General features: G+C 33.8%; 3 protein-coding genes across 3 annotated transcripts; all 3 read left to right on the top strand.

Moving 5' to 3' along the window:
- The first annotated feature begins 364 nt into the window (after positions 1–364).
- Positions 365–2460, top strand: LOC111393209. Its single transcript, XM_023018633.1, has 3 exons — positions 365–1186; positions 1284–1327; positions 2064–2460. The coding sequence occupies exons 1-3, from the start codon at positions 1039–1041 to the stop codon at positions 2301–2303; spliced, it is 432 nt and encodes a 143-aa protein (XP_022874401.1). The 5' UTR covers positions 365–1038; the 3' UTR covers positions 2304–2460.
- A 12444-nt stretch (positions 2461–14904) lies between these two features.
- LOC111393208 (CBL-interacting serine/threonine-protein kinase 11) lies at positions 14905–16364 on the top strand. The gene has a single exon (XM_023018632.1). It carries the CDS (start codon positions 15053–15055, stop codon positions 16307–16309), a length of 1257 nt encoding a protein of 418 aa, XP_022874400.1. The 5' UTR covers positions 14905–15052; the 3' UTR covers positions 16310–16364.
- A 5616-nt stretch (positions 16365–21980) lies between these two features.
- LOC111393207 lies at positions 21981–22779 on the top strand. Its single transcript, XM_023018630.1, has 2 exons — positions 21981–22260; positions 22356–22779. The coding sequence occupies exons 1-2, from the start codon at positions 22096–22098 to the stop codon at positions 22470–22472; spliced, it is 282 nt and encodes a 93-aa protein (XP_022874398.1). The 5' UTR covers positions 21981–22095; the 3' UTR covers positions 22473–22779.
- The last annotated feature ends 2409 nt before the right edge of the window (positions 22780–25188 follow it).

Genomic DNA, 25188 nt, shown 5'->3' with positions numbered 1-25188 from the left:
ATCAAAATTTACTAAAAAATTGATTTTTAGCAAAATTAAACAGAGCTAATTAGTCAATCTTCAAGCTCAGGGGCGGATCTAGGGATGGGCCGAGCTGTGCTAAAACTCGTCCATTCAGCCCAAATGCTAATTAAAAAGAAAATTTTAAGTAAAAAAAATAAAATTATGTGTGATTTATTTATTTATTTATTTGACGTGTCAACCTGTGTCAAATAATTTCCTAGATTCGCCACTGTTCAAGCTATAATTGCTTTCTTGGCTAAGTACAAGTCAATTATTAATTAAAATTGTTAATTTTTTAGTGATCATTGTTAAAAATAAGTACTTATAATCTATTGGTAGTTGGTACTAAATGGACTCAAATTCATTTTTAACACTGCATGATTTTCTTTGACTAAGTTCCTTTTTTGGGGATGAATTTAGGAGTCTAATTAAAGTTGTATGTGGTACATTTTTTCTTGAAGAAGTAAAAGAACAAAAGAGTATTATTTCTATTTGAAGAGACTTGGGGAAAGGAGAAAGCAGCAGAGGTTTCTGCAGAGAGTGTGAGACTTGTTGGGTGTTACTGGGTTTGGAAGACACTAAGTAAAAGCCTGCAAGAGAATCTGTGCTCTAAACATGGCAAGGCATAGGAATTAGGAAGTGACCACCTACATACGCTCATCTACCCACCCTAGCAACCCATCTCTCAATTTTGTGTATTTGGCACTGCAAAGTGCATATCTTTGCATATCTGTCCTTGAAATCTAGTTTTCTTGGCACCATTTTTGAACCCCAATAACTACCCACACCACCCCCAGAAAGACACGCACACTTCACAGAGTCCATATTCGGGTTGTCTGTAAAATCTGAAAAAAGTGTAGTCTATAAGGGTATGGTTCTCCAAGTCTTGCCTGGAATTTATTCTTGTTGCATGGTGCGTAAGAATTTACAGTCAGGCTGGGGCTGAAGACTTGAAATAGAATTTGTCTAAAAAGTCGTAAAATAAACTGCAAGAATTTCATCTTTGTTCGAGATCTCTACTACTTGTTTTTGATAATGGAGTTTTGCTGGAAGATTATAAGACGGAGGTTTATGGGCAAATTCAGATTCCCTCTTCAGTTTCTTTTTTGCTGCTGCTTTTTCTTCTTCAGCTATTCTTGTCTGCGTGGTATTTACAGTGTCAAAAACCAGGAAGCTCCTTTAGGTAATTGATGAACAATATTTGTCTCTTCATAAGTCAAAATCATAAAATTTATCTAATTTGTCAAGAATTCCACTCCATTTTGGTGTTTGTTTTGCAGGAACCAGTTGTGTTTTGCCTCGTGGAGCTGATATTTACTTGCAGGTAAGTATTATTGCTTATTCACATCTACACGTATCAATCATGTGTAGGTTTTATCCTCTTACTCTCTCTCTTTCTCACACACGCACAGAGAATTGATTATGAGCCGAATTTTGTTTTTAATACAAGTGGATGTATCGATTCAAACCTCGTGCTCAAGTCATTATATTTTAAGTATTGTTTTTGCTTCAAGAGAATATATGTTCATTTTACTTACGAATTTCTTTAACATCTCTAGAATTCAAATTTAAGACTTTAGTTTGTCTTATGAAATACTTAAGTTTAATTTTGGTATCACTTGGGGTCGTGACAAAAATTCCTGAAATACTCTTTCAAAGCAGACAATACGAATGATAAAACGACTCGAACATAGAGGTCTAATGGTCAAAGTATGTGTTTAAGTAATTATGTAAAATAGTTAAATTGTCGTAGGTACAATTTTCATTTTCCTTTTACTAAGGCTTCACAATTTGGATCAAACGCTACAATTACAAAAGCGCAGGATAGCTACTAGCACCGCGAGAAATGGGTGTTTGTCGTCTACATACGAGTACAATGTAGAGTTCGATCAGCGTAATGAGAAGAGCCATGTTTTCTGCAGCACCCTCGTGAACCCTGGTCCCTTTATGGCGGACATTAGCAAATATCTTCTATAGTTCCACTTCTGTCGGTTTCTTTTAAACTATTTTTCTTTTTATTTTCCTAATCGATTTTTTACATCTGAATTGACTGGTGGCAGAAATTAGAGAAGAATTTAGAGGAAAACAATAATTGGGAGATAGCTAAATGGAGCATGGGTGGGGCTAGAAGGCTATTGGGTGGGCCGGGATCGTCGCCACCGCGTTGCACATCCAAATGTGGTAGATGTACGCCGTGCAAACCGGTTCATGTGCCAGTGCCGCCTGGAACACCGGTGACTACCGAGTACTACCCCGAGGCGTGGAGGTGCAAATGTGGCAACAAGTTATACTTGCCCTAATTCTTGAATGCATCAATTACCATCTACCATCCAATTTGAAATTCATTTACTTGCAATTATTGTAATTATCCACCATGACAGCTAGCACATATTAGCATCATATCGACCGAATTAATGCGAATTATACTACACATTATATTAGCTATTACTTATGACACGACATTGCACTTTTAACGATTATACTTTACGTGGTTGAATACATTCATCAAAGACGAGAATATATTAGTTGTTAATTCATTAACTCCCTATTCAGCTCCATTTTTGGATTTAATAGATTTTGAACTAGAGACTTTTTGAACAATGTGTGGTTGAAAAGTAGAAAAAAATTGAATTTTCTTATACTGGGCTTTTGAGGTATGGAAACCGACTTGTAATTTTCTTTGTTTTCGTAGAGGAAGTCGCGTAGCCATTTTCTTCGCCACCTCTCTAATCGGCACGTTTGTTTTCTTGTCATCAATCAAAATTGATACGTGTTATAAATGCCCAATTTTGAAATGGACCACGCTTTTTTCTCTAGATGTTTAATATAATTTTAATTTTAAAGTAAATATAGTTGAGCTAATTATATAAGAAAATTATATTTGTACATAATTATTACATATAATGGTATCCATAATGTGATGTGACAATCATCCGATTACTGATGTGTAAGTGTGAGATTTGAATTAAAGGTTGAATTCAGTGCCACGTATAATTATGTAAACAATTATCTACATGTAGCACTTTCAAATTATATATTACCGTTTCAAAATTTAATTATTGTATTTAGATTTCAATATGTTCATAAATATTACAACATGCCTACAAACTAATAGTGAGAGCGAGACCATTTAGTAATTTTATGTAAACATTACAGTTTGGTATATTAAAATTGGATAAGATTAGCCAATAAATTTTATTTGAAAGTCCACGTTGAATGACGAGTGCCTCTCCATCCTCCACGAACGTTTCCCTCAGTCGAGCCCCACTTGTCTTGTTATGATCAAGTATCAATGTATCACAACCCCAAAGCTCATCTAAAAAGTTGTCCCTCGGGGTTTAACCCAATGGTGCAAAGGATATGAATAAGGTAGTTTTAGCTTTGCTGGCAGTCGTAATATGAGGGTTCGATTCCTGAGATATGGAATTGAACTCTTTATGGACACCAGTGTACGAACAAGTTCTTGTTTCTCGACTTGTTGGGGTACATCCCGCAATTTACCTCCCTCACGATGCTCTAGAGACGGGGTGGTAGGGATCTTCATGGTTAGGGTTCGACCTTTTTTTTTAGACTGTCTAAAAAGTTTGTTATTTTTAAAAAATAAATAAAAATAAAATTTTAATCGATATTTTAAAAGTTGGACACCTAATACTAATAATTAATTAAGACACGAGTTGATTAAAAAAGGGAGAAAATTATAGTCTCGATACCAAATTTTTCATTATATTGCAGACTTGATCCAAACCTTTTGTTTGTATCACTCATGGTACCAAACCTATAAAATTCGCATTTGGAGTCTAGATGAATGAAAACTGTTAGAATGTATTTGATTACATTTATTTTTCATGGAAAATATCAGTGTTCCATCCAAATTTCTACTTGGAGTGTTTGATTGCTATTTTTTTCCATGGAAAACATTTTCCAACTTTTGAAAATATGTCTAATTTTCCTTGTTTTTAAGGAAAATATTTTCTTTGGGTAGAGATGGTTTTTATTTTCCACAAAAGATGGAAAATATTTTCTTTTCTAGATGATATTTTTCATGTCAATCAAACACACTCTTAGTTCATCTGTCAGTTGACATAAAGTCAACGATTTGACCAAAATTTTGACAAATTTTAAAGGGATAAAAGGGTAACTTTGTATTTTTCAAATAAAAAAAATTTATATCCCCATGCCCACACCCACCCGATCCCCATCCCCATCCCCAACCCAAAACCAAACCCAATAAAACAACCAACCGTATCCACCACACCACCACTCACCACCATTACTTTCTTCATCCCAAAAAGTTATCTTCCGTCATCACTTCCTTCTCTCCTAACACAGACGGCACCGCATCCTATTGCTAAAAACCGCCACAATTAAGTAAGCAAGAAATGGGAATGCAAATGGAATCTTTGAAAAGTGGTTTTGGGTGAATATGTATTCCATTTGGGAGTGATTGAAGAATCTGCCCATGGATTAATTTTGCACGTCGAAATTGGGTCAAATAACCTATCTGATGATATAATTTTCAAATATAGCCAATTTCGTCGGGAACGACCTATTCAAGCAAACAATTTCCCAATCACATTTGTCACTTGCATCGACGAACAGGTAATTTCCTTTGCACCTTGTTGTTCATTCTTCTGATCACAATATAATGCTCTGATAAATTCATTGCATTTTGATTTTGTATGTTATGATTCGGAGAAATTATATTGAAGGGAGCTATGACCTGTTTGTTGAAATTCCAAAGTGATTGGTGGAACTTTGTTACTCTTTTTCCTTCGTAATCTTTTCCATTGGGTTACTAGAATTGATAATAAATGGATTGTTGTGACTAAGAATCAATAAAGAAGCGTTGTGGGGATGATGTGAAAATGGTGAGATATCTTTGAAGGAAATAAACAGATTATTTGCACACAAAGTAGGAAAAGATGATTCTTTAGGACATGACTTAGCCATACAAACGACCAAAATCATTCAGCCCTCTTGTCACTATTTATGTAATTGTCTTTTACGTTGGAGTCGCAGGCGCTGCTATTACTAAGCAACTCTATAAGTTATGTTTCATTGCTTGTTCCATTTGGCTCTATGGAATTAAATTTTAATTAGTTGTTTAATTTTGTTGTAATAAAACAAAAGAATTTTGAAAATTTGATTCATTCATTCACTAAGCCCTTTTAAGGTGGTTCATATTTGATGGTGCGAGCTTTGACTTAATTTCCTAAACATAAGGTCCATGTTGATTATGACTTTTGATTTGAGGGCCTATACACACACTTTTTTCTCTCTTGTATTCCCTTATTTGAAAATTTACTTTTGTAGGAGTATGCATTTAGTCAGTAAGTAGTTGGCAGTTATCTCTTGCACTTGGTAGTTGGTACTGAGGGATCTACTTCCATTATCATCAAGTGGGAGCTTCTTTTTTCTTTTCCTTCAACAACATGGTGTAACATTTAGCGATTTTTTTTTTATTTTATCACCTGAAAGCCATGTCTTGCAATATCGAATGGTTTACGTGCTTTGGTAAATTCTAATGACAATGATCATGTTTAATTACAAAATAAAGCAACTTTTGACTAGATGTATTCAAGGCCCATGAAAGGAATGCTAAGGATACCCTGTTGTTTTCATTGATTCTACAAATTAGAGGTGTTAATAGTCCATATGCTAAAATAAGGAAATTCTCTACCTTGCTTGTGATTCATGTCTGATCAACGATGTACTAGTAAACAACTTGAATCATACTTTTCATTTCACGCAAATTTCATTGGTCAACTAGTTCACTGGTTTGTAGATTTGTAGATAGGCGTTTTCTATATTTTTGAAGTTTGGTAATTTTCTATTAAACCTAGTAATATACCTGTTGCTAAATCATTCTTTCTTGCTTTTGGCATTTATTTTTGGTTAAATTCGGTGCTAGGTGCTTCAGTAGTAGCTTATTCAAAGTTCAAATGGGAATATCTTGTAGATGTTGCTTTAGAACTATTTTACGTCATCTTATCTTATTTATGCTGGTGTTGCTATTCTTTAAAGTATTCTGTTACCTAAAATTTTAGTCCGGCGATGTAGACGTTGATTGAAACATTAAGCATATCGGTGAGAATTTTCATTTGTGTTTACTTTGACCAGCATATCTATGACAATATTATCTAGTAGTATTCAATCCTTTTTTGCAAAACACACACTTAAGTCTCCAAATTATTATTTGATTTTAATGATATTGTAAAACTTACACAGGCAAAGACATCAAGAAACTGAAGCTCAAATTTTTAAGGAAACACATCGGATTGGTACAACAAGAGCCGACTGATTTTGCCATATTAATCCGAAAATATTCTTATGGCTAAGAGGGAGCCACAAAAAGAGATTATAGAAGCAGCAAAGCTCACTAATGCACATAGTTTCATCATTGCCCTTCCGGAGGACTATTTGACTAAAATTGGTGAGCGATGTGTTCAACTTTTTGATGGGCAAAAGCAAAGAGTTATGATTGCACGCGCTATTACACGAGTGAAAAATGGACACGATATTAGTAGATACGACACCTATACTTTTAAAATTACTATATATCATTCACTCTAAACTAGTAAATGAATGTTTGGAAGTGATAGAAGACTTGTATTCTTGAACGAATAGATGTATTATATTTTTCGTTCGTTGTCGAGTGTGGTGTAATTTCCAAAAAAATATATAATGTTACTTACTATTGTTTGAACTTTGTGTAGATCGTCACATCAAAATTTAGTCAAAATTCTCATCCTTACACTTTCAAGTGCTAACGAGTGAAAATGAAGTGAAATAAATACGAAATTAGTATAAATGATACTCGTTCATTTAAAACGATTACATATCGTTTTGGGCAATAGTATCTCGATTTCATGTTTGTGTGAACTATATATTCAACATATTGTTCAAATTTTCACGTGCCATTTTAGGTAGCGGATCGATTTCAGTTCGAAATGTTCTATGTTTTATATACCCTAAACGGCAATCATACTTGTAAAATAATCATATGTCGTTCCGAGTAGTAAGGTTCGAATTTCACTTATACATGTTGAATGATTACATATTCGATATTTTTTATATCCTATACCCTAAATGGCACCCCTACGAGCAAAACGACAATATATGTTGTTTTGAGTCAAAAAGTTTCGATTTCACTATAAAACTAGTAAACTAATGTTCGGAATATCATCCAATACTATAAATGTAACCATATATCCAAAACTCTATACCCTAAGCCCGAAACCCTAAACGACAACGATACTTTTAAAACGACCATATGCCATTTTGAGTCACAAGATATCAATTTCAGTCCGAGATTAGTAAAACAATATTTGAAACATTATACATGACTTGTACACATTGAACGACTACACGTACTATGTTTTGCATACCACACTTTCTACTTACATTTTTCTTTATTGTCAAGTGTAGTGTAGTGTAGTTTTCATCCGAATTATAGTAGGACTTGCTATAGTTTGAATCAATGTGCTGATGAAATATAGTTAAAACTTTCATCCTTAAACTTTCAAGTGGTTACAAATATGAATAAATCAAAATGAATACGAAATGAGTAGAAACATCACTCATACATTTAAAATGACAAATGCCTTATTAGGTCACGAGGTATCGATTTCACTCCGAAACTAGTAAAATAGTATTTGAAACATCATAATGTCTTGTACACATTGAACAACTACACATGCTATGTTTTACATACCATACTTGCAACTTACGTTTTTCTTTATTATCAAGTGTAGTGTAGTATAGTTTCTAATCGATTATAGAGTGACTTGCTATAGTTTGAACCAATGTGTCGATGAAATGTAGTTAAAACTTTCATTCTTAAACTTTCAAATGGTTACGAGCATAAATAAACCAAAACGAACACGAAATGAGTAGAAACGTTACTCATACGTTTAAAATGATCAGACACCTTTTTGAGTCATGAGGTATCGATTTCACTCCAAAACTAGTAAAACAGTGTTTGAAATATCATACATGACTTGTACACATTGAACGACTGCACGTGCTATGTGTTGCATACCACACTTGTTACTTACGTTTTTCTTTATTGACAGATGTAGTGTAGTACAATTTAATCAGATTACAAAGTGACTTGCTATAATTTGAATCAGTGTGTCGACGATAATGTTGAAATGTAGTTGAAACTTTCATCCTTAAACTTTGAAATGGTTATGGATGTGAATAATTCAAAACAAAGACTTTTACAAGCTAAACAAACTAATTTATTGAGTATTTTAAATCATAATAAAATATAACGGAATTGGAGTTCCTTATCTTCATTCGCAGTAAAGTCTATTGTAATTTTTTTATGAAATAATATTGTTGGTCACTATCACGTGAACTTTATATCGATACGTCCAAATGTAATGAAAACTTCTATTCGCTCATTATCATGTGCATACGAGTGAAAATAAAGTAAAATGGATATGAAATTAGTTGAAATGACGCCCAATCATTTAAAACAATAGCGTTTTAGATTACAGGTTCTCGATATCCAAATGTAGTAAACAGTTGTATTCATTCATTTTATAAAGATACAAGTGAATATAAAGTGAAATGAATATAAAAATAGTTGAAATGACACCTAATCTTTTCATTGATATCATGTCATTTTAAGTCACGTACCATGATTTCACTCTAAAACGAGTCGGTAAGACTTGGAACATTTTAGACTACTCATACAAGTTAAACGAGCCAACTTGTTGAATTTCTTATCTCATGATTAGAATATAATGAAATTTACTTACTTTCGTTCATAGTTAAATCTAATACAGTTTACTTATGAAACAATATCGTTGGTCATTATCGCATGAACTTTATGTCGATACTCAAGACAAATATAATGAAAACTTCTGTTCGTTCATTTTCATGTGCATAAAAGTGAAAATAAAGTGAAGCGGACACGAAATTAGTAGAAACGACACCCAATCATTTAAAACGACATCATGGCATTTTGGATTATAGGGTCTCGATTTCACTCCAAAATGAATCGATCATATTTTGGAACATCATATAAGACTTATACAATTTAAACGAGCTATTTTGTGAAGTATTTTATCTCTTAATTGGAATTTAAGTTATTTAGCCTTTTAAATATATCATGTTATTTTGGATGACGAGGCCTTGATTTCACTACAAAACTAGTCGATTAGACTTGGAACATCTTAAAAGACTTGTACAAGTTAAAGGAGCCAATTTATTGAATATCTTATCTCATAATTAGAATATAATCAAAATTAACTTGCTTACTTACTTTCGTTCGTAGTTCTATCTAATTCTCTTTATACATGAAACAATAGTATTGATCATTATCCTGTGAACTTTGTATCGTTGCTCGTGTCCAAATGTAATGAAAACTTCTACTCATTCATTGTCATGTGCATACGAGTGAAAATAAAGTGAGGCAGATACGAAATTAGTTGAAACGACACTCAATCATTTAAAATAGCAGTATGACATTTTGGATTATGGGGTCTTGATTTCACTGTAAATTAGTGAAAATTGTTTACTTTAGTTAAAACGTCATCAAGTGGTTTATAATGACAACATGTCATTTTGGATTACGAACACTCAATAGAACTAGAAATATAGTTAAAACTTGTTTTAATTAATTTTTATGTGGATACGAAGAAATATAAAGTGATACAAACATAATATTAGTTAAAACGACATTCAATCGTTTAAAAGGCAGTATGCTGTTTTTCCTGTTGGTTTAAATTGTGTACAAAAAGTTAGAATAAAAATGGGCATTTAAGTTTGGGGAATTTGGTAAATTTTTGTTTCAGATTGAATATTTTAAATATTTCAAATGAAGGGTGCAAGATTTTTAACACATGATAAAGTAGATTAAAGGCTAATTAACCAAAAAGTATTGACATAGTCTATTTTACCAAATATTATTGTTGACTAGGCTTTTTAAACAAATCCCCCATTTTGCACTGGGGTCAACTAAAATTGTGTTAGCAAATGTTTTGCACAAATTTGATTGAGAACATCCTGATGGAGCAAAAGGGAAAAACTTGGATTTCACGAAACAATGAAGTCTCATAATTGGTAGAAAAAATCCACTCACTGTTGTTGCGATTCTTACACTAATTTGTCTTCAAGTTCAAATATTCCCTAGGCAAAGGTTCTCCGACCACTCCCAAACTAAAGCCCAACAAATTAGATTTGATTTTGTTCACAGCATTTTCTCTTCAATTGTTTGCAAACATTAATTAATATGTATGTATGTGTTTGGATTTAGCAGCTTGAGGGATTTTGGGTAAATTAATTGTTTTCGTATGGACAGCTTAATGATTTTTTTCCCCTTTGGAATTTTGAAGTTGATTGCAATTTGTTGAGGTTGCTAATCAAGGATTTATAGCAAAGATGGTGGTAGGGTGGCGACAACTAACAGATGAATATAAGATTTCCATTCATTTAGACTCTGGATGAAATTTTTTTAAAGGGTTTGTACCGTGAGTGATATAAATGAAAGGTATGAATAAAATTTGTAATGTAATGAAAGGTTTGGTACCGTGGTTGCAATTTTCCCTAAAAATAATTTTCAATGGATAAACGCCCAAAGTACAACTCTATGAAGCCGCCGTCCTGCGCCAGCCTCACGTAGTAAAATAATAGATTCGACTACTGGTACAGAAGAGGCCTACAGAACGATTTGGCAAAAAAATGACCCGAACGATGGAAACCGGCCCAATACCATTCCAGATACAGCGAAAACCATTTTTCCCCAAATGGTTGAAACCCTACACTAGGCGATCCGTCGTCTCCCCTGACTTCATCCATCTTCTCCAACTGTACTTAAGAACTCAACACTCCTGACAGAAAAAAGCTTGGTCTAGTTTCCTTGTTTTGCCAATCATCAGTTGTTCGCCGATATTATTTCGTTTGAGTTCGCGACCACCGTGTTTGCTGCCAAAATCGACCGCAAACTTTTGACAAGTATGATGTTTGATTTACAAAGGGGTGTGAATGTTGTTGAGCATGATCACACTGAGGCGTTTAGCTAAATTGAATTCGAATTTGATGTTTACCAATAATGCTAGTCTCCGTTCCTTCATTGTCGACTTCGTTTTCGACATTTTGACTTGAAACATGAGGACTGGAAAAAAATAAAAAAACAAACCTTTCTGGAATACGATCTACCTTTCAAAATTCTTCCAAGTGCTCGTTTTGCTCGAGAAATCAATAATATTTCATGTTTTAGCTCTTAATTACCACTTCGAAGCAGCAAATTGCTCAAAGCCAAGTATATCATTATTTATCTAAATTTGATGCACTGTACATGTAGAGGCCTTCGAAATGGTAATTTTGTTTTGGTTTGTTCATTTGTTCATCGAACTGAGGTTGTGATGTACATTTGTAGTATGAAATTTGTGAGATTGAACGGAGGCTCTGTTCATTTGTTCATTGGACTAAGGCTATGATGTTCATTGTTTTGTTATTTTTTTTTTGTTTTGTTCATTCTCTCTTCGTGGTTGAATGGCAGCTTGTAATGGACGGGCGAAATCAAGGAGTATGTCATAGTTGTAGGCGTAGCAGTCACTTCTTTGTAGATTGTCCAAACAAACGACCATGTCCCTCATGCAAATATTCATTTGTGAAGTGTTTTGAGGTGGAGAAGGATATGAAGAACAAAGGGAAATGGTTCAATTGTTGCAGCACCAACTATGGGTATTGGGCGTGGGTTAAAGTAGGAGAAACAAGCGGTGAATCAAAGAATGTTTGCAGTACATCTACTACGCCTTCGTCCAACAAATTAGATGAAGATATATCTGGGGTGTTCGAAACCATGTGTCGCCTAAGCCACGAGAAAGATGTGGATATTTTCGTGAATGTGACAATACGTAAAGGAAAGTCTGTTGCAGAGGGGAATAAGAAGTGAAAAGGGTGGGCCTACTTTTGTTGTTGTTGATGTGTTTGCCTAACATTTTGCATGTTTGGAGTCTGTAATGGCATGCCTAGCACTTTGTTACTTAGTTTATGTGGTCAATGTAATTGGATGTCTGTCATTCTGTTATTTAGCTTAGTGGTGAATGTAATGGGATGTAATCTTGAGTTTTTCAGCTTTTATATTTTGTTGCTTTATGTCTTGGCAAACAATGCTGAAGTGGAGATGTTTCTGTCAGTTAAGTCACCATACGTGATATTTTTGAGTTCAAGAGTCAACTTCTCTAGGGCGAGAATAAGTGACATGTTGGTCTTAAATTCATGAGAATATGATTTTAGAATGAATCTAGTTTCATTACAGTTAGTTGAAAGATAATATTGATAATGCCTTCTTTGAGGTTATTCCAAAACTGACATTTTCTCGACTGGACTTGGTGATTTTGTGGCCGAAAAACCATTTCTTTTCTATTTGGTCTTTTTCTAAGTTTATCCTATGGTCTTAATTCACTTGCATGCTTGTTTCTATAAGTGGAATTTGTTTTGGTGGGGTGATGCGCTGAGTGATTACTAATTTTGATATATTTGTAGTTTCAGTTCTATTTCAGACACCTTAGATTATTTGACAATATAGAATACCTATAATATATACAAGAAACAGCAACTCATGGTTTTTCCTTTTAATAAAAACCTGAATTTGTATGACTTGTTTCTTTGTCTATGAACGACTTTTCTCTAAGAGATTCACCATACTCATCCTCATATTTTCTCTTTTCTACTATATTGTACTCATTCAAGCAATTTTTGTTGGCTACAGGAGATGCTAAATCTAGCTGTCAAATACAATAAAGCAGTTCAAGAGGAGGATGAATTGCCCCCAGAGAAGTTAGCTATTGCTAACGTGGGAAGGCAAGACGCGAAGAAGCACCTTAAGAAGCATGTCTCAAACTTGATGTCTTCTAACATTATCCAGACGGAAACAAGGGTTACTTGGATGTAATGGGCTGTTACTTGGACTGTCGTTTTGTTTATGAAACTTTGAGGAGGATTCGTCGTCTTAGAATTTTGGAGAAAAAAATCTTGTGACCGTAACATCACGACGGAAACAAGGGATGCCCTAAGCAATATAGAGATCGGTTCAAACTAGTTTGAACTTACGAGTTTGAGAAGCACATAAAAGGCAATGGAGGAATCTGGTAAAATGCAACAGAGACATGTAATTAAAACAAACCAAGCTTAAGCACGGTCAATCTTCTATAACCTGGATCAGGGTAAAGTTCAAAAGAAAATTTTCCATTCATGGAAGAACGACTAATAAAACCTTCCACGGAATTTGATCATCGAAATAAAACAACACAAATAATAAGGTTGATAACCCGAATTCTCAACAACCAAAAACACACACTAGATAAACAAGCTCCACCCTCCACAGAGACAAATACCATCAATGAAGGGGATATACAAACCAAAAAATAATCTAATCGACCAACATACAACTAGAACGTCAGCTTCTAATCATTTTCAAAGGATATAATGCAAAACCATTTATGTGAGTCTTTACGGGCTCGATATCAAGGATTTCTGCCTTCTCGGTCTCATCCATAAGGAAAGCCGTAGGCCGTGGCTTGAAACCTTGCGATGTACTAACATTATTAGTCAAACACGGAAGATGCAATTCATGGGGGAAACATGCTTTAAAGCATGAAGTACCTTTAGCACTGAGCATGCCTTGATCGGTAGTTTCGGAGACAAAGTTGGAGGACTGTAATTGCTGTGCAAATGCAATGCTTTGGTTGTCACCCTGTATGAAAAAAGAAACCTTCGTTAGACTAAATATGTATTGAGAGAAGTTAATCATATGAATATGCTTACCATTAATAGTTGCGAAAATAAGAAGGGCATGTGCAGATTATATGGTGCTTGTTGAGGCGGTGGAAATACTTGCACCATTCCCCATTTCACTTGTACGGGACTTCGGTCTTTTTCCTTTGTTTGTAGATGAACTTTCCTACATGATGTCATAAGTTAATAAACAAATGCTCGAAATTTAACATTATTCGTAACAAAACTTGTGAACACACCTTTGCCGTAGTTTCCAATGGGCTCTTTTTTCGAAGTTTCCTAGGTGAGCCCTTTCTCGTCACTGATTTTGGATCCTTCAAAACAGTGGTACTACTATCGTGTGATGCTCCGCACTGACGATCCGTCTGGGTTATGTGTGAGGGAATGACATTGCTCCCACAACTTGATTTCGAAGTCATTATCTGACACCATTTCCCCCCAGATAATGCGCAATGTCCAAAGTTGCCGACAACGAAAGGGGCCGGTGCAAGTCCGGTGTCTAACAGTATACGACGACGGTGGAGCGGTGGAAAATGGGGAGAATTACGCTGTCCAGAAGCAATGGACTGGTTTGGGAAAAAATCGACCGATTTTCATGACATCTTTTGCCGATCAAGCGGTGGAAATTCTGTCCCCTTTTCGTCTTAGTATATGACCGTCGTTCGCTGGAAATCAAGGAGATAATGGGTCGGTCGATTGCTGTCAAGAGTCATGGAGAACTTGGGAGAAAATGGGCTGAAAGTGGCGCCTAAAATGAATGACTCTTGCCGGTCGAGCGGTGGAAATTCTAACCCCTTTTCGTCTTAGTATATGACACTTGTTCGCCGAAAATTCTGGAGATAATGGGTCGGTCAATTGTTGTCAAAAGGTCATGGAGAACTTGGGAGAAAAGGGGTTGAAAGTGGCGCCTAAAATGAATGACTCTTGCCCTCTCTCTCGTTTTCACCCTCTTTTTTAAAAACGAGAAAAGCCACGTGAAAAAACCACGTAATTCTGTCAACATTAGTGTTAAGCTAAAAGTACAAATAATATACAAAAAAAGGTACGATACGCTTAGAGAAATAATTTTCTTTTAATTTAATTTTTAAATAAAAAAGGTTTGCATCTTTACCGCTGTTACGTATAAAGGCCACGAAAATTTAAGAAATAATTCAATTCCTGTTTATAATCTGAGCCACTCTTGAAAAATCGAACAATAAACAGCATTTTAAAGCAATCATTTCCCCAATTTTCTATATTTCGATCTCTGGGCGTGCCGGAGATCGAACAGATTTTGGCCGCGCCGCTGTCCGTTGCCATGGCTTTCACGTCGGAAAATGCTTTGTTTAACAAATACGAGCTCGGAAAATTACTGGGCTGCGGTGCATTTGCCAAAGTTTATCATGCCAGAGACCTCAGAGAAGGCCAAAGTGTAGCCATCAAAGTGATCAACAAAAAGAGGCTCAGCATTAATCTCATGGGGAATATCAAGCGGGAGATTTCGATTATGCATAGGTTGAATCATCTGCATATTGTGAAGCTATATGAAGTTCTGGCAACGAAAACTAAGATTTATTTTGTTATGGAATTTGTTAAAGGAGGTGAATTATTTGCGAAAGTGGCGAAAGGCCGTTTCAGCGAAGATCTCAGCCGTATTTATTTTCAACAGCTGATCTCCGCTTTGAGTTACTGCCATTCACGCGGCGTTTATCACCGCGATTTGAAGCTAGAAAATCTGTTACTAGACGAAAATGGTGATTTGAAAGTCACCGATTTCGGACTCTGCGCCGTCACCGGACAGATCCATCCAGACGGGCTTCTACATACGCTATGTGGAACTCCAGCTTATGTAGCGCCGGAAATTTTGGCCAAAAAAGGCTACGACGGTGCTAAAATTGATGTGTGGTCTTCCGGTGTAATCCTGTTCGTGCTCACTGCCGGTTATTTGCCTTTCAATGATCCGAATTTGATGAATATGTACCGGAAGATTTACAAAGGCGAATTCCGGTGCCCGAAATGGATGTCGTCGGATCTAATACGGTTTTTATCTCGAGTTTTGGATACAAATCCCATGACGAGAATTACCATCAATGAAATCAAGAGTGATCCTTGGTTCAAAAAGGGTTACAAAGAAATCAAATATTCCCCAATTGATGATAATATAAAAGAGGAAGACAAAAAACTGTTGGATTTAAACGCATTTGATATAATTTCCTTCTCCTCAGGTCTGGATCTTTTAGGATTGTTCGATGATTCGCACAGCGCGGTAAGGGATGTGGAGCGGCTGACGGTGACGGAACGGCCGGATAAAGTCATCGAAAAGGTGGAGGACGTGGTGAAGGGGGAGAAGAAAAATATTGTTCGGTTGAGGAGAAAAAAGGAATTTGGAGTGGAACTAGAGGGGCAGAATGGGAAATTCATCATTGGTTTGGAGTTTTACCGTTTGGGCGACAATTTGGCGGTCGTGGAGGCGAAAAGGATATCTGGAAATGCAATTGGGTTCACTGAGTTATGGAAGAAAAAAATTAAGCCGGTCATTTTGCCTCAAAAGGAGCAGCAGGTACTCGGTAATTAGGTTTTCTTGGTGAATTTTGTTTTGCAAAATATTGTCATCCGTAAGTAAAGAAATTTAAAAAAAATAGAAAATAAAATAAAATAATATTCATAATGTAAAGCTGGGATTTAAAAATATTTACCCGGATTGTTTGTTGTAATTTATTCTGCCTTTTTTTTTCCTTTTTTTTTTTTTTCCAAATAAACAATTGTGGTATGCATGTAAATAAATGTATATGAAGCAATTGAGTTGGAAATAGAGTGGATCAATTATTCTTTAATTCTTTTCGTTTGGTTCTTTTGGGGATTTATAAGATTCCCAAAATATGCTTCGATTATATATACTAACAGGGGTGTCCCCATTTCAGAGTTTAATAGATTTCTTAATAATTATAAATTCTCATGGATTGTGTGAAATTTGATAGAATTTAATAGATTTCATAAAATTTGAATGAATTTCTATTTTGTAGATTTTAAAAAATTTTCATGGATTTTATAGATTTTGGGTAAAATTTATAAATATGCTTAACATAAGCCACAAATTTTTACTTCTTCTTTAACGACTCATTTTTACACATATACACGTTAATAAATCACAGAAAATGATTGAATCCTTGTTCAATTAATTGTTAAACATTGAATATTATAACAGAGTTTCAATAAAAAATACACCCAATATTCAACAAAAATGCGAGAATGGGAGAGGACAAAAATATGTAGTGTTAAACAATCAAAGTCGTAATCAATATGAATTAGTTCAAAAGGCCACAACCTTGTGAGATACAAACACACAGATGTACACATACATGACCACAAGGAAATTAATTTCATACCCCCAGAATTCTTATCAACCATGCAGACACAAAAGAAAAAATTATAGGATACCATCCTCATATGTTTTGGCTAGAATTTGCAGGTATATATAGAAAACACACAGCTCTTTCCCAAGAAAAAGGAATAGGGTACAGAATTTGAAAGACGAAGTTGTTCCAGTATGCATACTAGAAATCGTAAATTACTATGATAATTTCCAGCACATCTATAAAATAATAAACAATATATAGCTTCAATAGGAAAAAATAAGTTCAATAAAAAATCACACCCAATATTCAACAAAAAATGGTAATCTTTCATAAATTATCATCAATTGAAAAGTTCTCATACACAATCTTTTCACAATAGAAAAATGTGAGATAGAAAGAAGAAGAAAATTTTTTTTAAGGTGGGGGGGGGGGGGGAGGGGAGAGAGAGAGAGGGGGCAACAAATATGGAGAGATGTGAGAAATGTTGTGAAATTTTTAAATTTGAGTTAAAATTGTTACTGATTCTTTGTACTTATATTTTTACCTTCAAATCCTTCAAAATCTATCTACTTAATAAAATATTTTAAAATCAACTAATTATTGAGAAAGTCCAAATTTCAAAACTACCTATTAAAATCTATGTTGAGGACATCTAAATTTTTAAGTATTTTTAAAAATCTAGATTGGAGACACCTATATTTTAACGAATTATATTTAAATTTGAATTGAGGATACTTCAATTTATATGGAGTTTTAAAATTTATCAAACTCTAAATTGATGATACCCCCCTAAATGATCAAGTTATCAAAATGCACGGATTAAATTTTTAAATTTTTTAGTTCGAAAGTTTACTTTGTGAGTAAATGATTAATTGTTAAATATTTATACAATAAATATACTATTTTTAAATAAATATATAATTTAAATGAAGTGCTCAATTGATGAAAAGTGTGGAATTTGTGTGAGAAGTCGGGGATCCGGGTCACATCTCACTCAATAATTAAAAAGTTTGAGCCTTGAGCTTCGTTGATTAAAATAATTTTTTTTAATTATTTTTTGGAATTATTCAATGGGTTGGCCAAACTAACCAATATAATTTGACTTTTTTTCTACAACCCATTACTTACAAGTATAGTACTGATACTTAGGAGATCATTTTCATGTATGTGTGTGTATATATGTCTCACACACACATAAGTGGTTGTTACATAAGTGGTTTCTTTGATCGTTGCATCATAAAAGTGATTGTCCACGGAGGTTGCAGTAGATAATGACGGGCAATTTTACTTTAGGACATCATACTGTCATGAGATTCGACTAGTCGATAAATTTTATTTTCAGCATTTTATTGTTCTGCAAGTTACTATAACTAGTTATCTTTCCAATACTAATTTGATCTTATTAGAAGTCAAGTGTATTGTACAATCATTATTTTCCCATTGTCTTTATGCAGTTCTATGTCTTTCTTCCTTTTCTCAAACAAAAAAAAAAAAAAGAAAAAAAAGAAGGGAGTTAAACCCTAATTTTGAGGGCTCCCATCGTCCCGCCTCTAGAGCTTTGTGAGGGAGGTAAATTGCGAGATGTGTCCCAACAGACCAGCGAACAAGAGCTGCCCGTACACTGCGCCTACAAAGAATCTAATTCCATGTCTCAAGAATCGAACCCCACATTGCGGCTGTCAGTAATACGTGAGATAACCTCACTTCTATCATTTTCACCACTGGACTATGTCTCAGGGGTGTCTTTCTTCCTTCTCTTGCTTTGACAAGGCATGGAGTTATAGGTCTTATGATAGCTTAAAATAATTAATAACATAACATAATTATTTTTATTTTCCTCTTTGCATGAAGTTGATTATATGTCATTCTAGGTTTCATGCAATAAAATGAGAAAAAAAATTAAAATTAAAATTGAAAAAATTAGACTTTAATATCGGGTGTCGGGATCAACTTTTGAACGTATTGAGGACCATAACGAGATTGAGAGGAGGTTTATGAGTTTTAACCAAAAAAAAATAAAAAAATAAAAATCATAAATTTAGTATTTCATAGCATAGTCCTCATTGGATGCTACTGAGCTTACAATTCATTTTACTACTTTCATGACGTCGTTCACTTACAAATTTGCCGATTTCTTCAACTCAGTTTAACCTCAATCCAGTGGCAAATATGGGGAGGCTTCACTGGGCTTCAGCCCAGTCTAATCCTGGTCCAGATGCTATTTGTTTTGTAATTTTATTCTTTTTTCCATTTTTCAAAAAACAACTTATATCTTGACCCAAATTTAGAATTAGCCCACTACCCATCCTCTTTAATTTTAGCCCAACTTCTGAAATGGACCAAAATTTAGAATTAGCCCTTATCCACAAGAATGGAACTTCTTTCACAATTCATGTAGTAAGTGACTGGCAACGAACAACCTCGTAATTTGCTACAAAAGTCCAAATAAATAAAACCCAAATGGGAGGATAGAATTAGATTAGTTGATGTTTTTAGCGTATCCATATCAGAAAGCATATCCTTGTTAGTGGGCCTATGAGCAAGAAAACTATCTAAGGGAAGTGAAACTAACCATAGATATAAAATTGGGAAAATTGCAGCAGTGGTTCCTAATCTTTTTATTTTTTACAGACTTTACCCTAACCTTTATTTTGTATCAATGAAGGTTCATAACCTTTCAAAAATATGCACCTGAAGTTCATCTGGACGGAAACAATCCAAAATACCGTCAGTTGATCAGAAAAATTAAAGAATCAACATTCATTAAAATTGTTCAAAACACCGTTCAAAAATGTATCAACATCTAATAAAATCGTCACAGTAGCAAATAGTTTAAGAAATTTTCTGGTCAACTGACAGTGTTTAACACACCTTCTCTTTAATGGATGCGATCTCGAATTCTGCAGCACACGTGCAATGAATCGTTGCTTCCTTTAAGTTTCATGACAGATTTGAGAGATTCTGAAGCAAATCTCTCCAATTTCTTTGCTTCCTCCGCCTGAACTTCTAATTAATGAGCCATCTTCTACCACTCAATCTACTAAATAATGTGCATAAGATTCAGCCATTTATGAATCCTCCAAATTAATATTAAGTTTCTCTAAGGCAGCCTCTTTCTCTGGCAATTTCTCCTTATTATTATTTGCCCTTTCATGTTCTTGTCTCAAAGAATCATTCTCCAATTTAAATACTTCCACCAACTTGCTGTTCTCATTAGCTTCCGTTTATAGGCATGTGTCAACCATGGATTTCAATTTAACCAGATCGGCCGAAAGTATCTCCATTTTTTCTAGATGTTTTTTTTTCTTTTTTTTTTTTTTTTTTTTGCTTCTTTAAAAATATAAGTGGCTAATAAGTCATTTATGTCATCCTAGACATGAATTATTAACGAGGAGAAGATATGCTAATTAATATAAGGTTGACAAAAAGAATGTGATGGAAAGAAAGTTGATAATGTAAATGCGATAATAAGTAAATGAGATAATTGAATTTTTTTATTTTTCATTTTTCATTTTTTTATATTTTACACCACTTACTCGAACGTTATCGTTGACTTTGAAGGATTGTGCAAAGAATGTGAATTATTAAAATAAAAAGCCACGAAATGGTACACGCAATGGAGAATGATGAAGGTCCTATTCTAAACAAAGTGGACACATTTGTCAAAACGGTTTTAACAAAAAATATAAGTAATATGCAATGCACGTTGAAAAATGAGGTCATAGAAAATAGATGAATTGGTGGGATCCAACCCATAGTGGACCTTATTTTCTTTGCAAATTACATTTTTGAAATGTTTGTTGGATAATGGCCAAACCATTCATCATTTTTTGATAACAATTTTCTACTAGAGGATAAAGCTAAAGGTTGCTTCAATAGATAAATCGGTGCTTATCCTTGTATACTACAATATTTAGGATCTGTTCGATATGAGAATTGATTTTTTGATCGTTAGAGAAAAAAGTGGGTTCCACCTGTAAGTGAAGAAGTAAAAAATAACGATTGGAATAGTGAAATAAAGATAAAAAAAAAAACTGATTTTTTGGTTAAAAAATGCTACCAAACGGAAGCTTAATGTGGAACCCAAAAAAAAAATAAAAAATCATGAAAAGTAAGATCGACATTAATAAAAATAATTTTTTGGAGTGTCCATTTTTGGAGAAGTCTGCTTATAAGCTTTCGCTATATCAATATTCCAACTCGATAAATAGATAAATTTATATTTAAAATTTACTAATTCAAAGTTGTATTATATTCAGTAATACTTGTCGATTGGAATTTATTTTATTTTAATTTTTTGGGGTCAAGTTTGCATAACTTTTGGGTAGAACGGGTAGTTGATACAATATTTGAAATTTAATATGACATGTCTTGTACTTAAAGAATATAATTGCACAAAATAAATATGAATAATCATGCGAACTTATTAAATATTAACAAAATTTAATGAGGGGTCATATATTAAACTAAAACTATTTAGTCCCGGTTGGTGTACATTATTCAAAATTATTTTTTTCTCAAATTTACTTTTAATTAAATATTTTTAATAAAATGATGTTGCAAGCCAACTCATAATTTTCCTTTAATTTTTAATTGTATTTAAAATAAATTATTTTTAAACACGATAATATACAAAGGTTTATTGCGATGAAATATATGGTCTATATTAAATAAAAATTATGGTGCGAATATAAAAATAAAAGGCCTCGCCTATATTGAAGGTATTTTATTTTTCATTTCCTTTTTTTATCTTTTATTTTTGTTTATAATGAACGCTATGGCTAAAAGAAATATGTTAATGACCAAGTTGTTAGATAAACTATACATTAAGGACTAATTACCCAATTTTTATTTGTAACAACGACAGGTCACCACCCCCTTTAACGACCACTAATATACTTTTCTTACATCCCTAGTCATTATTTTCTCTCAATAACTACATTTTCCTTTCAAGAAATTCTCTCCCTAAAACCTCATCTTAGAGAATAGAGAGAGAAACTGCGAAATGTGCCCTCTTAGAATAATTCTGATCTTCCTCTCTGCAACTCTAGCCGGATTCTTCGTCCTAAGAAACCTCAAATCCCCTACCATTATCCCCGAAAACGACGACGTGAAGTCCCCAACCGACAAGGAAATTGAATCCCCAAATTCCCTTACCATTTCGTCCAAGGTATTTTTGATTCTCAGTTTTTGTTCCTTTTTTGCTATTTTATTCTTTAATTTTTCTGAGTTTGATGCCAATTTGTTATTATAATGTGTTTGCAGGTTTGTGGGACAATAAGGAAGGGTTTTTGGACCTTTGTGGACATGGCAAGCGGAAGTTATCTCTGGAGGAATTTGGTTTCCTCTTCCACTACTTGTACCGGGAAGCATGCCAATTAGCTTGATGGTAATTTGTGGTTATGTTTGTGAATTTGTTTTGAGCGATTCTACGGATCGTTCTCTGTTGTGTAATTTCTCTTTGATATAATACCTCAGAAAACAAATCAATTTTAACTGTAGAGTTTATTTCTTGAAATCTGCACGGGTCTTGCATGTAATTTAATGCTGTAGGTTTTGATATGATGGCTGGTTGTATAAATTACACTTTATATCTTGTTACACATTCAAGTATTGGTGTTGCTAGTTGGCTGTTATACATGATATTATGAAGGCATGTGGAAGCTTTAATGTAAGCTTGATTATCCCATTCTAGCTTCTCCTCCAAATAGCTGCTCGTTAGCATGTTATGAGAGCATATAGAGCGGGTTCTCACTTTTGTTAATGAGGGTTAAATGCAATTTATCCCTTCAAACTGTACCTCTATTCGACGATTCCCCTTATAATCTTTTAATAACATCACTTCATGTATTGAAATCTACATAATTGGTAACAGTGTTGACACGAATAACAGAAAGATTCAGTTGCCCTCAATCGACAAAAGAAAGAAGAGCAAAAACAGCACAGTAATAAAACTCAGTGAATCACCACAATCATTGATAAGGAAAAAACCTACATGCCATTGGATTTTGATACCATATTTGCTCACTAATCGCAAATGGTAAACAAACAAAAGTTGTAATATGTGAAATATATTTCCCATAATTGCCATTGTCACTAAATACAAATGGTAGAACCTCCTCTAGTGAACTATCCAGGTTTGTATGGTATAATTTAGTAACTTGCACGACAGCGGTGTTTGATTCTTGCTTACTGTTCATTGAATTGTGAAATAATTAAGATACGCATTTAGTGATGAATACTACAAGAAGTCTGTTTCCATCTTTGCACAAATTCATTTGATAAAGTGGTCTTGGAAAATGGTGCATCCATGCTGAAACTCAGATTCTTTAGATACACCAGGTTGTTTTGTGGACTTGTCCAATAAATTAGTCATTGGCAAATCAGGTTTAATCATATTTTAATGCATAACTAGATGTTTGAAGAGAATTTTATTTTCAGTACTGGGTGTTACTTTTCATATTTCCCTCTTCAAAGAATGCAGGAAGTATGCAACCCCACTTGGTGATGAGTGAAAATTATTTATAAACTGATGTATATAACATGCCTCTAATGGTTTATAGAATGCTTTATGGACTAATATTCATTTCGGAAATGTATCCTGCTTACTTGCCAATATATCAAAATCTCCCCTTCTTCATTTCACCAGCCTTTCTATCTTCTTGCCCCGACTCATCGTAAATCTTATATCCTGGACCACTGCAATGTATGAATTTTGGGTAGAAGGTCGGTCGTAAGCTTGGACCTTTAATGTTCTTATTGTACGAGTTTTCCTACTGGCTACTGGAGCATTGCAAAGACTATACACATTAGGAGTCCCCTTGGCTTCTTCATTCGATATTTATGCACTCCTTCATACTATTCTGTGCCATATGCTTCCTTTTCTGGTTAAAAATTGCCTGTGTATATGATAAAGAAACTGAACTTGATGGTCTTCTAGATAATGCTGTCCTAAGGAATATGATCATAATTTCGTAACTTAAAAACTTGACTTCTTTATTATGAATTATCCCAACACCGCACAAACCAACCGATATTCACCTCTACTTAGTTTCTGCTTGCAATCTCATTGCATGTTTGATAAAATAGGTTTGATAGTATTGAATAATATCTTGTTTATTGTACTATAGAGCTGTCGAATATTACAGGATAAAACACTCAGGTTTTGAAGGTTAACAGCTAGTTTATTCTAGCTGCTTCATTTTAGAGGTTATGATTTAAATGTCTCTGACTTTGGTTATTTGATTAATGTCAATGGCGCACGATGTCTAAGAGCATGAGAGAAACAGTCTGTACTAAAATAAAATTGTTGACTTCTTAAAGTAATATAATTAACACCTTAATTTCAGAATTTCAAGTCCGTTTTAGACGCTGAAGAAGTGGAAGGCCCAGTTTTCAAAATCGAATGCTGAATATTTAATTGTTTGATTTTCTAAACATGGTACATAAATTTGAGGTTAATATTTTAGAACCTAAAATTGTTTGATGTATTTAGCTTTTGAAGACTGACCGAGGAACTAATATCAAAATTCAAAGTTATACGAGTAATTTAATTAGGTATTTATTTGTTTTCAAATGTATGCACAAATAATTTTCGGTTGTCTCTGTTTTGCAATGGAGATCAATAAGAAACAAAAACAAATGATGCCTCATCTTGAAATATATATGCTGTAACGCATATTTCTACGTTGCACTTTGAAGAGGAATTTTATATGAATGCAAGAGGTTTTAAACAAACGACAATCTTGATAAAACCATTTTATGTAAAGAGTTCTCAAATTTAATTAAAATTTATTTTTAATCACATATTCCCATATAAATTAATTTTATACGTTTTTTTCTTTTTTAATCAAATATTTTTCAAAAATAAAAAAAATCACCATTCCAAAATATATTTTCTTATCAAAATGGGACTCAAACAGGGCTTAGTCTATTTTCACAAGGGGCCTTGATGCTTCAAGTTAGGGAACAATACATAACTCTTACATATAAGAATTAAATTTCAAAATTAACAAACTTATCAAATTATTTCAAAATTTAGACTTTAATTCCAATTAATAATATGTAATATATAATTAATTATCCCCCACCCAATAAA

This window comes from Olea europaea, chromosome 4 (assembly GCF_002742605.1).
Source record: "Olea europaea var. sylvestris chromosome 4, O_europaea_v1, whole genome shotgun sequence".
NCBI classification, from domain to species: Eukaryota; Viridiplantae; Streptophyta; class Magnoliopsida; order Lamiales; family Oleaceae; genus Olea; species Olea europaea.
This window is presented reverse-complemented; position numbering and strand designations above follow the sequence as displayed.

Excerpts from the sequence above, each read along its gene's own strand:
- LOC111393208 (XM_023018632.1), top strand. The coding sequence starts at position 15,053 with ATGGCTTTCACGTCGGAAAATGCTTTGTTTAACAAATACGAGCTCGGA.
- LOC111393209 (XM_023018633.1), top strand. The coding sequence starts at position 1,039 with ATGGAGTTTTGCTGGAAGATTATAAGACGGAGGTTTATGGGCAAATTC. Across the intron at positions 1,187-1,283 it reads AAACCAGGAAGCTCCTTTAG|GAACCAGTTGTGTTTTGCCT; the intron begins GTAATTGATGAA and ends TTTGTTTTGCAG. Across the intron at positions 1,328-2,063 it reads GAGCTGATATTTACTTGCAG|AAATTAGAGAAGAATTTAGA; the intron begins GTAAGTATTATT and ends GACTGGTGGCAG.
- LOC111393207 (XM_023018630.1), top strand. The coding sequence starts at position 22,096 with ATGTGCCCTCTTAGAATAATTCTGATCTTCCTCTCTGCAACTCTAGCC. Across the intron at positions 22,261-22,355 it reads CCCTTACCATTTCGTCCAAG|GTTTGTGGGACAATAAGGAA; the intron begins GTATTTTTGATT and ends ATGTGTTTGCAG.